Source organism: Castor canadensis, chromosome 7 (genome assembly GCF_047511655.1).
Source record: "Castor canadensis chromosome 7, mCasCan1.hap1v2, whole genome shotgun sequence".
Classification (NCBI taxonomy): Eukaryota; Metazoa; Chordata; class Mammalia; order Rodentia; family Castoridae; genus Castor; species Castor canadensis.
Window position 1 is genome coordinate 81,250,598 of NC_133392.1, and position 13,760 is coordinate 81,264,357.

At 34.0% G+C, this 13,760-nt stretch overlaps 1 protein-coding gene across 15 annotated transcripts in view; it reads right to left on the reverse strand.

Moving 5' to 3' along the window:
• Ankrd30a (ankyrin repeat domain 30A) overlaps nt 1-13,760 on the reverse strand; it is a 107,435-nt gene that overhangs the window by 12,612 nt on the left and 81,063 nt on the right. For 13 of the 15 annotated variants that reach the window (XM_074079482.1, XM_074079480.1, XM_020179689.2 and 10 more), the window contains 5 exons: nt 13,054-13,166; nt 9,963-10,092; nt 3,737-4,027; nt 2,824-3,038; nt 1,788-2,016 (listed from right to left, as the gene is read on the reverse strand). In XM_074079482.1, coding sequence (XP_073935583.1) covers nt 1,788-2,016; nt 2,824-3,038; nt 3,737-4,027; nt 9,963-10,092; nt 13,054-13,166 — 978 coding nt within the window. Of the gene's footprint in view, nt 1-1,787; nt 2,017-2,823; nt 3,039-3,736; nt 4,028-9,962; nt 10,093-10,517; nt 10,769-13,053; nt 13,167-13,760 lie in introns of those variants that run through there. The other 2 variants (XM_074079481.1, XM_074079484.1) reach the window with 2 other exon arrangements.

Here is a 13,760-nt window from a genome sequence, read left to right on the forward strand (position 1 = left end):
GGACTCTAAGAATTTTTTACATGACAATTGTATAAAAATTGCATTTTGCAGTGATTATGGAACTGTATCTTTGTATATTGATAGAAGAGTGCTTTTTAGTCTTCCTTACTCAATCTAGGACAATTTGGCAAACTTATGTCCCACAAGTAAACCATGTACATCTTGGAACTGCTAGTTTAAAATGAGTAATTTTTCAACTTATCTGGAAATATTAAAAAGTAATGCCCCCCCGTCCCCAGTAAGGGACAATAATTTTCCCCAAATCCTCCTTTGCACCATATTTACATTTACACACTCATTAACACTCTCTTATAAAAAGATATATTACTTGTTCTTTCTGGTAAGAACTAATGGAACACTTTATATTTGCATAATGCTTAACACTTTACAGAAATATTTAATATTCACTCTCTTTTTGTACACAGTAGTCCAATTTCATGACTTTAAGCACTTGAATCGTGATCCTCTCAGTTTTTCAGAAAAAAATCTAAGAAAATGGTAAAAAAAATTAGCTAGCCAAGATCTTATAATTTATGTATAATTTATTTAATTTGTTCCCTTTTAAGCTACTGAACTGCAATGTTGTCAAAAAAGCTTAGATTTGTTTTATGATTTTATTAGGACATGATGCCAAGTAAAAAAAATAAGGTCAGGACTCATTTAACACAGGCCTATGGTACTTTTCTATGTATTAAGAGATCATGAAAACATCCTCAAAGCTGTAATTCAATGTGTACCAGCTAAAATGGATATTTTAATAACAATGACACATAATAAAAATTAGCTATTTGTTTATATTTTGTTTTTTAAATTTACTTCCTGCTCAAAGTGTCAACATCAGACACATATCTTAAACTGAGTCAAACACATTTGAAATTATTTTTTTCTTACTAACTCTACAATTGATAGAGTTTGTCACAATTGGAAGCATTTTAGATTCCCAGAAATGGATTCTTACTATGAATGCTATCAGGTGGTTAGATGGGGAAGACTCCTGTTACACCTCCAGGGGAGATGGGGATTGTATACAACTTTACATGAGATTCTATAGAGAAAGAATAGAAGTGAGTCTTGTTTGATGCTAGGTGCTACTTAAAGCCTCTTGATATCAATACCATCTTTAGTCATTATTCATTCAAGTGAAGGTAAGATAGATTTCATTAAAATATTTGCTTACTTTAACTATTTAAAAACTATTGTAATTGCAGTAAAGAGTAGAGCAATAAATACATTTTACAAAAATTGAGACATAGATGCTGTAAGTAATATGGCAATTAAGGATGTATTGTTATTTAAGAAAATTGTACAAATTTTACAGACAGAAATCAATCTTTTGTAGTGTTACTACTTAGCTCAGATTTCTTTAAATTATAAACACTGCCTCACTTATAATTGGGGGTAGAAAACTTGGGATGGTGCAGGAAAACTCAAAGTATCACAAAGCACAGTCAAACTAAAATCTCTTAGAAGGTAAGCCAGAGCATCTCAAAGTATGCCTTTAGTTATGGGCAGTTATATTTATTTCCTAAAAATCTGATTTAAGCAAAGCATTTAAAGAGTTAAAATATATTAGCTTAGTTACATTTATTCAATAAAGTTAACAAATGAGTAGCTCTTGAATATGAGAGTTCCAGGGATTAAAAAAAATTGTTAAAATTTGTTTTCTGTATTGATGACCTTTATTTAACATGCATAAGTCAGCTAAACAACTCAGTTATTTTCACCAAATTAAAAACAAGAATGAGATCAGAAATCTGAAACTCAAAGGAAAAAACAATATAACTAACCTTGGTCAGATAGTTCTCTAGGCTCTTATTTGAAGGCTGTGGGCTTGAGGGAGGAAGCACTAAATTTTCTCTTGGAATAAAACTTCTGTTGAGTCCCAAACTACTATGAAGGTTTCTAACACAAGGGCATTCTAGGACAGACTTTGTACTAAAGGTGCTGAGTAGAGATCTGTTCTGCTGTTCCTCCAAAAGAAGTTTGTTGTTGGCCTCCTCTAGCCTCTCATTAGTTCTGTGGAGAGTGAAAAATTTCAATTTATCTCAACTAGTAAAAACCCTTGGTCCTTCCTATTATTGCTTATAGTCTCTCTTCAACAAAATTAGAGATAAGGGCAAAATAGTTTCTGCCGGGTAACAAGGGGTAAGAGGGGGTAAGGGAGGGGGTGGGAGGAAGGAGGGAGAAATGACCCAAACATTGTATCTACATATGAATAAAATAAAAATTAAAAAAATTTTCAATTTAAAAGATCTGCCACTAAGAGTAAAATTTTTCTTCAAAGTGTCTTAACATTGGAAATGTGACTCAGCATACTTATTATATCCAAATATAGGTTTAAAATTGTTCTAAAGATGTACAGATATTCCTAACTCACAACTAATTCAAAGAAAGTAGGAGGGAGGGAAATGGCTATCAAGGTGCATGACTTAATATAGGTAACACTCCTGGCTTCTTGAAGGACTCTACTTACAAGATTCTTGGGGATGCCTGCAGAAATACTAGTATTTCTACTTAATGGAATGCTGACAAGCAATTCTATAACAATGTAATTGTCTTCATTATATAGTGTCAAAAATCCTTAACTTAAAGACTAATTGATGAAGTTAACTGTATGAGAATTTTAAGAGGGAAAAGCCAAATAAACCCAAAACCAAAACAATCTTGGACTAACATTTTAAAGTTCATTTACTAAAAGTATTTTCCAAATTATATTACTAGTTAGCTATCACTGCTTACTCATCTCATGAACCTGTTTAATTAAAAATTATGATGTAAAGATAATTTCGTAAGTTTATTTTCTATGATTGTTTTTTGACTTACTTGTTTAGTTTATTTGACAATGATTTCCTACTTCTGAATTCTTCTTGATAGAGCTGCTTATATTTTTCTAGTTCTATTTTATTGAAATCTTCTTGACTTTTCATTTTAGAGAGTTTAGATTCCATATCTTTAATTCTCAGTTCCATATGACTTCTTATTGCAGCATTATTATTTTCTCTTAACTGCTCCAAATTTTCTTGAGATGCTGCGTGTGTCTAAAGAAAATTAAAAGGATTATAACCAAATAATTACTATGATGTATTTGTTTTATAATTTATTTATTTGGCAGGACTGGGGTCTGAACTCAGGGTCTCATGCTTGCTAGGCAAACACTCTGCCCCTTGAGCTAGCCCTACCCCCAAGCTCCTTGTTTCCTTTAGTTTTGAGTCAGATTCAGCAATTTTAAACATGTGAAAAACATGGTGGAGTTTAAAAAACTCATCATCAACAGCATTAAGTGAATTATAAAAAAAGTTGGATTTTTTTTGTTTTGTTTGAGTCTTGGGGATTAAACCTAAGGACTCATGCATGCTTAGGCAAGCACTCTACCACATCCACAGCACTGAGTCATTCTAGGTTAGTACTCATGTAATATGATAACTTAAAGTGTAATTCAAAACTAAAAATTGAATAATGTAAATTAAGAACAATTCAAGAGTATGGTAAAATTTCTTCTTCACAATTTTTCTTTTCCTCTTGATTTTGTTTTATGCCAACTAGTCTTAAAAATCAACAATAATGAAAATCATTATTCTGAAAGATCAACTGAGTTATAATAATGAAACAAATATTTAAAGGAAAAAACATGTCATTTTCCTTCTAGGAAGTAATGAATAAAGGGAACACATATAACACATACACCCAACATGTAATTTGCAGTGAAATGAATTAAAGCACATTACAAATAAACAACCTGTAAAAACAGATTGACTTGTCTTAATTTTTCCACTAAATCCTGTTTTGCTCTTTCTTCAATTTCCCGTTTGTACTGTTCTAATTGACCATATTCCACCATATTCTTTTCTAAATGACTTTTGAGGTTTGCTACTTCTTGTTCCAATTTCTTTTTGTTCTTCTCTAGTTTTTCACATTTCTTTTCTATAGTTTTCATAGAAAATAACTCCTGCTGAAGAAGTTGATTTTTTTTATCCAGATGTAAACATTTTGAAGACACAGTTTCCAGTTTTGTTGTAAGATCATCAACCTGCATGAATAAAATAATAAAGTTTAGCAATAAAGGTAATGACAATAGGATACCACAAACCAGTAACAAATTTTGACATAATTTTGGTTGCAATAAAATATAAGCTAGACTCCTAGAATGTGGTCCCTTGAATTACTCAGAAAATTAACAAAGTTAAAACCATCAAGAGTCACAAAAATGTATTTTTTATACACAGAACTTGTCACAAAACACTTGTACTTGATCTTAGACTTTTAGTGCTTGTTTCATATCTTTCTTCTTTTTTTTTTTTTTTTTAAACTTTATTACTTGGTCCTCCCCCCTGCTTAAAAGATGGGTAACTGTATTTGCAAAATGTGAAAGTTCTGAAATCTGTTGCCAATTGCTTTAGAAAACACAAAAACTTCAGTCAGAGAGCAGTTAGTGAGGCTGTTGATTGGCAACAGCTCAATTCTCCTGTTGCTCCATAGTATAATTAGCTACTGGCTTTTTTCTTTTCTTAGAAAATCTCACTGGATTGGCTGAACAAGGTACAGCTTTGGTATAAGAATACAAACATAGTTCTCCAAATTCTTAGTATTTTCTTTTATCTTTAATTAATTTGCTTTTTTTTCTTTTTTATGAAACTAGGGTTTAAATTTAGGGCCTCGCTCTTGATAGTCTGGCCCCCTTCTGCTTGAGCCATGTCCCAGCTCTTTCCTTAATCTGAATATTTATTACTCCTGCTTTATCATTTGGGTTTTTTGGACTCAGTTTCCTTATTAGTACAAAAATGAATACTGTAATTGTTTCCTAGGATTATGAGAATTAAATAAGTTGTTTAAAATACCTGGCACAGAGTAAACTACTGTTACTATTACTTCAAAATGCTTTTTCTCTGAAAGATATCTTTCTTCTTAAAATGACTCCAAGTCACATTTTATTAGATGGTCTGTGACCTCTTCTCCTCATGTTCACTACCCATAATTTCTGAGACATCATATTGAATTATTTGAACCTGCAGCAACAGATGGCTCCCAGAATAAGACTTTGAGAAAATCACGTTAATGAATCTTATTTAAGTGTAGATTCTAATGGCCAAGCCATTTTCTGAATTTTAAATGTTTTATGTAAATTTGAACCGTATTTCAAGAAGTAATTCATGTTAAGGCACAATGACACCTTCTATATAAAAGCTTAGTGACATGATCCATACTTTTTTTTTTTTTTGAACAAGAATGACTTAATTCAATAGCATTTTCTTGTACTCTTCTGATTCTTTCCATAAACTAAGGGGGCATATTCAACAATAACAACAACAACAACAACAGAAACTTGGTAGGATTTCAGTACAGAGTTGGGCAGAACTACTTTATTATAGTCATAGTGATTATTTAGACTAATGGTGGTTTTAAAACATGTCTGCAAATTCTTTGACATTTCTCCTGTGGAATTCACTCTCCTGAACATGAACTGAACTTAGTAATTGATTTATAGTGAATGGAATATGGTGGAGCTGCTGTGTGACTTCTAAGCATAGGTTAGAAAATGTGTTATAGCTTCCAGCTAGTGCTATCTAGGGACGCTCACTCTTAGAACCCAGCTACCATATCATTATGTAAGTGGTTCAGCTGACTGCCCCTGCTAATGATGAAGGCCAGCTTCAATGGCCAGATGTGTGAATGAACAAGCCTTTAAATGACTCTAGTCCCCAGCTTCGGGTCACCCCAGCTGATGCCAAGTGGAGAAGACATGAGCTGGCCTCACTGAGCCTTGCCTAAACTGCAGATTGTGAACAAAATAAATGTTGATCTTAGATACTGAATTTTGAGGTATTGTACCATCAATAATTGGCACAGATAATGATTCTTTCTATCTATCTATCTATCTATCTATCTATCTATCTATCTATCTACATACCTACCTATCTATCTATTATCTATCCATCCAAAAGAAAACTAAAACAAGTAGGGTGCCTTTGGACCAGGAGCAGAAAAGACCTAGAAAAAGAAGAAAGCCAAAAGGATTACAAAGGGACTATTCATGGAAGTCTGGTGGCCCTTAAAGAGACTGACAAGGCTAGTGGAACCTGGAGGAAAAGAGACTTGCTATATGGCAGTTGGTAGTAAAACTGTACTAAGAGAGAAAGGAAGATTATTAACTGGGTTCAAATATCTGTTTCTCGTTTGTAGCCTCTTTATAAGTTAAATTGTTAAACAATGCTACAAATAAATGGCTTCTGGGATAAGATCAAGTCCAGGCTGCTACTGGGAATGCTTGGTTTAAGGAAGAAGCCAAGACCATGACTACAAAACCGTTTGTTAAGACTTCAGAATGATTTAAGGTGGTACCTCAGTTTCCTTTAAGAATCATATAAGTACAAAAATCTTGAGGGCATTGTCCTAGTACAGCTTCACAGGAAGCCAAGGTGAAGAGCGTATCTCAAAAAGATTTGTGAAAGTAGCTATTCTAATGAATGAACCCCAATAAAACCCACAGGAGACTGTGAGTTCTTAAGAGAAATGTAGCAGCAAAAACACAGCTTACTAGTTTAGAGTGAAAGAGACCAAGACAGTAAAAATAAAGAGGCCTTTGGACCTTGGAAGTTCTACAAGGAGGAGGAAACAGGCAGAGAAAGTTACAAACACAGGATATTTCTTAAGAAGTGAGTAGAACAATGAGCCCAGAGGGTATAGCAAAGAGCCATGGAGAATCATTCCCATGTTTAGGGCTAATTCCTAATCAAAGGAGGGATGGCATATATAGTGCCTCTTGTTTTCCTTCTGTTGAAGTGAGAGATTTTAGTAAGATAGCAGAATGGTATGTGTGTAGGGGTCATCTCTTTACTTTGGAAGTCTTCATATTGACAGGAACTGTATTCAATTATTTTAGTAACCACAACTAGGTATCACATCCTGAGACCTGCAGTGAGTCTTGAGGTTCCCCTCGAGTATTTTTCACATGGGAGGGAAAAAAACCCCAAACACTGTGATCATAAGAGTGTGATGGTTTTAGAACATATTATTCTTTAATATTCATTCTCTAAAATAGGTAGCACAGAGGCAAACCTTTAACTTGCTTCTAATGAGTAGAGTGTGATGAAGTGATGCCATGTGACTTCCAGTATTACCTTAGAAAAGTTCTCTATTTCAGACTGCTTGCCCTTGGAACCAAGCCCATGTTGTGAAGAAGCTCAGTCCACAAAGAGAGCTAAAGTGTTCCAGAGTAGGAATATTCTAGCAGTCTGCCCCAAATGAAGTTCTCATCAACAGCCAGCACCAACAGCAAGCACACATTAGTGAATAAGCTGGATGATTCCAGCCCCTTATCCTTTCAGCTGTCCCAAATGAAGCTCAGAGTAGCAGAGACAAGCTGTCTTCACCAGGATTTTCAAACTACATAATTGGAAAAAAAATACCTTAAGCCACTAAACTTGGGGACACTTTTTTCTTTCTTTTTTTTTTAAGATTAGGGAACAATAAACAGAAAAAAGGATCTTAAAAAGACAGTAAGAAACAATAACTTGGCTGGGTGCCTGTGGCTCACACCTGTAAGTCTAGCTACTCAGGAGGCAGAGAACAAACAGGATGATCAAGGTTGGAAGCCAGCCTGGACAAACAGATTGTGAGATCCTATCTTGAAAATACCTAACACTATAAAAGGACTGGCAGAGTGGCTCAAGTGGTACAGCAACTTCCTAGCAAGAGCAAAGCCCTGAGTTTAAACCCTAGTACCACCAAAAAGAAACAAATCAAACCATAACTCACACAATAGAAATCAGACTTCTTTAAAGTAAGATCTAATAAATACTAAGATTAATTTTATTAGTGACAATGCTAATGACAAGACAACTAGAAGACATTAAAAACAGCTGTTTTCTTTTTCCTCCCACATTTTCCTTAAAATTGCAAATTTTTACAACTAGGCTAGTATGCTTCTTTACTTTGTAAATATACTAAAAAACACCAAACTGTATACTTTAAATGACTGAATTTCATAGTACATTAAATTATATCCTAATAAAACTGTTATCAAAAAACTTGATTTGGTATTGGAGATTTGGGGTCATATAATGGTATACTGCTTGGCTTTATCCAGACATAAGAAATATAATAAAACACAAGAGACCACAAATAGCCAAGGCAATACTCAGCAAAAAGAGCAATGTTGGTAGTATCACAATACCCGACTTCAAACTATATTACAAAGCAATAGCAATAAAAACAGCATGGTTCTGGAACAAAAACAGACATAAAGACCAGTGGAACAGAAGAGAGGACCCGGATATGAATCCATACAACTATAACCCCCTCATTTTTGACAAAGGAGCCAAAAATATATGATGGAGAAAAGACAGCCTCTTCAACCAATGTTGTTTGGAAAAGTGGTTATCCATCTGCAAGAAACTGAAACTCGATCCATGTCTATCACCCTAAACTAGGAGCAACTCAAAATGGATCAAGGACCTTAATATCAGACCTGAAACTCTGAAGTTACTACAGGAAGGAGCAGGAAACACTGGAAGTAGTAGGTATAGGCAATAGAACCCCAGCAACTAAGAGAAAGAATGGACAAATGGGACTTCATAAAATTAAAAAGCTTCTGCACAACAAAAGAAATGGTCTCTAAACTGAAGAGACCACCCACAGAGTGGGAGAAAATATTTGCTAGCTATACATCTGACAAAGGACTGATAACCACAATACACAGGGAACTTAAGAAACTAAACTCTCCTAAAATTAATGAACCAATTAAGAAATGGGCAACTGAACTAAACAGAACTTTCTCAAAAGAAGAAATTCAAATGGCCAAAAAACACATGGAAAAATGCTTACCATCTCTAGCCATAAAGGAAATGCAAACCAAACCACACTAAGATTCCACCTCACCCCTGTTAGAATAGACATCTCAAAAACACCACCAGCAACAAATGTTGGCGAGGATAGGGGAAAAAGGAACCCTCATACATTGCTGGTGGGAATGCAAGCTGGTGCAACCACTCTGGAAAAAAATTTGGAGGCTTCTTAAAAATCTAAACATAGATCTGCCATATGAGTCAGCAATCCCATTCCTGGGGATATACCGGAAGGAATGCAACACAGGTTACTCCAAAGGCACCTGCACACCCATGTTTATTGCAGCACTATTCACAATAGCTAAGTTATGGAAACAACCAAGATGCCCCACTACTGATGAATGGATGAAGAAAATGTGTCATTTACACATAATGGAATTTTACTCAGCCATGAAGAAGAATGAAATCTTATCATTTGCAAGAAAATGGACGGAACTGGAGAACATCATTCTGAGTGAGGTTAGCCAGACTCAGAAGACCAAAAATCTTATGTTCTCCCTCATATGTGGTCTTTAGATCTAGGGCAAATACAGCAATGTTATTGTACTTGGGTAACATGACAAGGGGAGAACATATACGGGAAGTACGGGGTTAGAGAGAAAACCGAAAACATGAAAGCATTTGATGTCCCCACTCCAGAAGAACTAATACAGAAACCTTAAAGCAACAGAGGTCAAAATGAAAAGGGAACCAGGAACCAGTGTAAAGATCAGTTAGAGATGAATCAACTTGGGTTGTAGCACATTTGTACACAAAAGCAATGCTAGGAATCTCTCTGTATAGCTAGCCTTAATTCAACTAGCAAAACCACTATGTCTTTCTTATTATTGCTTATGTCTACTCTTCAACTGAACTGGAGAAAAGCACAGAACAGGACCTGCCTGGAAGTGAGGGGGGAGGGATGTAGAGGGTGTGGGGGAGGCAGGAGGGAGAAAAGACCCAAATAATGTACGCACATGTGAATAAATGAAAAAAAAAAAGAAACATAATAGAAAATGATATGTTTTTCATTGATATCAACTCTATCAATTAAAAAAAGAAACTTCATTTCACCGCTCAATGCATTAAGAGGTTTATATTTTCCCAAATGGATTTTTGGTCCCAAAATTGATTAAAAATTACCTTGTGTATTAGCATATTTATTGGAATACCCATTTCAAATTGACTGGTTTTTAAATCTCCATGGAGACTAAACTCTTGGATTTCATGTTCACTTAACTTCATTTTTGTCATTTTTAAAAGTTTCTTAAATCTGCAAAAATAAGTGAAGTTTTTAAAGAGTAAATATTTAATAACTATTCAAACACATTAAGTTCTATTTTATAAAAGAAATAAACCTATAAATTAATGATTCTTATTTGTTTCAATGTAATACCATCTGAAAGCATTCTAGTAAAGTTGTAATTTTAGATAAATAACAATATGAAAAATTTTTATGACAAGCATGGCAGATAAAGAGTGAATACTGCAACCATATGTAGAATATTTATATATATATTTGGCAGTACTGGGGCCTCAAGCTTGCTAGACAGGCACTCTACCACTTGAGCCACATCCCAGCCTCGGAATACTTATTTATACTTATAGGCCTTTATGATTATACAATAATCATTAATAATAAATATTTATAGTTTATACTTATAATAATATCCATTTCAGTTATAAAATATTAATTTATTATTAAATATTAGCTGTAACCCAAGATCAGTAACTAAGATGAAGTAAAATATAAATAAACGTTTCAAAGAGATACAAAAAAAGTACACTTTCGTTCGTCATGACCACCTTCTACAAGATGCAAAGAAAGCACACACAGAAAAGATGAAGGAAGAGCCAGGGTTGTAGTACATGCCTGCGATACCAGCACCTGGGATGCTGAGGCAGGAGGAGCTCAGGTTCCAGGCCAGCCTGGGCTAAACAGAGAGACCCTGCAGCAAAAACAATAAATAAATAAAAAAAAAAAAAATCAAGGATCATTAAGGGTTGGCTCAGTGGTAGACTTAGCATACCCGAAGCCCTGTGTTTAATCCCAGCACCAACAAAAAAATCATCAAGGAGATCAAAGTAGAAAGGAGACAAAACAAAAACAAAAATAAAAAAAAAACTTTGAAGTTTGAGTTGACAGGAAAAAGAAAACAGGAAGAACTTTTAAAAGAAATGAAATTAATAGGAATAATGGGTAACGATTTAAATATTCTTTTTGTATTTGTATATATGTTTATCTTTTGGATATATCATCTATATATGAGAGAAAACATGTATAAACACTTTTTCTTAAAATCTAGAGGCCTTTGCTAGCACAGTGTTGACCAAAATGCAAGGGATGCAAACTATGTAAAGATAGTCAAATGAAAGAAAAATACTGATTAGAATTAGAGAACAAGTAAATTCTCAGCAAATAAAACAGCAAAGCAGCTATGTTGGGGGTTTCAGACATTGGAATACATCCCATTATTTACATCTGGTGGTAAAACAACAATTGTTCATTTCATTCTTTGTTTTTAAGTCATACATATATTTTTGTATGTATGAGACACACATCATCTGCCCTCTGTACCTGCAGGTTCCACATGCAAAGATTTAACCAACTGTGGGTTAAAAATGCAAAAACAAAAAAACAAATAGCATCTGTACTGAGCCTTTATAGATTGTTTTTTGCCATTTTTTCCTAAATGCTACAATATAAAAACTACATAATATTTATATTACATTAGGTATTAATCTAGAGATGAACTAAAGTGTATGGTAGGATTCGAATAGGTTAAATGCAAATACTACACCATTTTTTATATATTATATATACTTGAATATTCATGGATTCTGGTATTTGCAGGGGGTCCTAGAACCAATCTGCAGATACTTTATCAGGGACTTAAAGACACTGATTTACTGCTTCACTTGGGCTTTTAGTTGCCCACGGGGAAGTCAGGATAAAAGCTTGGTATCTCTGCCTTTGTTCTGCATCTGTCTCTTTTGCTGCCTTAAATTCTGGGTCAGAATGTTGCTCAACTCTGCACATAGACAAGTTAATCATTTAAGCAGTGCTCCTCTACAGCTGGTAATCCTCTCGTTTTAGGCCAAAGACACAAAAATAAGAGTAACTAAGATATTTTCAAGATCTGCAAGGACATAATAATTGACAAACTATCAATTGTCTGCTTTTAGATCTTGTTCCAGATTACTAGAATGGTGCCTAGAAGTTTCCAGTCACTGACTTAAAACTGAAGGACTAACTCTATTTTGCCTTTCTGACTTGTCTTTTTCTCTTGATTCTTCCTTTTTTATAGTTACCTTAGATTCCAGAAAAAATAGATCTGATCAATAAACATCTTGTGATGAGAGCTGAAGTTACCGCCAGGCAGCATCAACTTTCTTATCCCTGACAAGGCTCCAAACTTGGAGATAATAACTAACCAGACCACAGTTTGACCAAGAAAGTTAGACTATGCATACTGTTGCTCCCCCGCCCCCCTAATTTGTCTCTTCCCTATATAACCTGAAGTTCTTGTCAGTATACCAAGATAGTTGTGAGGAATCCCTCTTTCTCCAACATGGGTATACTGAGTAAATTCCTTTCCTGCTTTCACCACTGCTTTTTACCATTTGGTCAATTGGGGTGTGGACAATTCTGGTCTTTTGGGGACTCCAGAGTCCAGCCTCTGGCCTAGGACTCTGGTAACAGTACCAAGGGATGACTACATACTACATGCATGTGTGCATGCATATGTGTAATTTAAAGAGACAAGTTTCACAGGTATCTCATGTACATAGAGTACATCTCTATGGTATATTTTATAACAAAAAAGGGGAAGAAAGAATATATAAGCTAGATCAAGATAACTTTTGATGTTAAAGACCAATACGGACAGATTTTTAAATATTAAAATATCTGAATGCTGAACCGAAGGACACCACCAGAAGGAGAGAACAAAATGTTTTCAGAAATAAAAATTCAAGGTTGTTGAAGAGCAGTACAGCTGACATTAATATGCCAAAGACAATGCCGTTGGTTTCAAAATCATTAAAGAGTAAATGTAAAATTTTGGCATTCAGAAAAGTTTCAGATTATATGTGAGTTTCTGAAGTAAAATTTAAAATAGAATAATTTAACTTTTATAATGCAGATAAAAAATGGGTTAGTATTTAGATTTTAGTAAAATTAGTTAAATCAATTAATAAATGGTTGAAAAGATTTGAAATATTTAAATCTTACCCAGATAGCTCTTTTTCTAATTCACAATTTTTCTTCTTTTCTTGATCCACAGTATATTCCAGAGATTGTTTCAACTCAGTAAGTTTCTTTAGTTGTTCTCTATCATCTTCAGACTTAGAAAAAAGGTTAAAAGAAAATTATTTTAAAACTTCTAGAGTTCTATTTTTCTTTCTTAAAAATATAATTTTTAGGAGTTTATGAGTAATATGTATTCAGATAGGCTTGTAAACCTGATGTCAGTAAGGAAAGACTTTAAAAATAATGATTTTTTTGGAAACAACTCAAATTGAATAATACTTTTCATCTTTACCCTTTCTGGAATTCAAATTGTCAAAATTTGTTAAATGTGCTTATATTTACATCTAGTTATTGATCTACCTGTCATCTGTCTTTTCATTTATTTCCTTGCTTGCAACAGTGGGGAAGTTAATTCAGAGCCTCAAGTGCTCTACCACTTGCCCTAGAAACATTTTCAATAGTAGGTCAAGATATTACAGGTTTATTTAAATCACATTTTACTAAGATGATTTTTGGGAAATTCCCGCTACATTTTTGATGTTCATCATCTGACTTTGAAATGATAAAAATACTCTCATTCTCTAAAAGCATTCTTCTAGGAGTTTCAAGTTTTTTCTTGCTATTAACTATTTTTTTTTAAAGTTTAAATCTTTTCTGTGATGCACAAAAAATGTAACTTTTGCCTGATT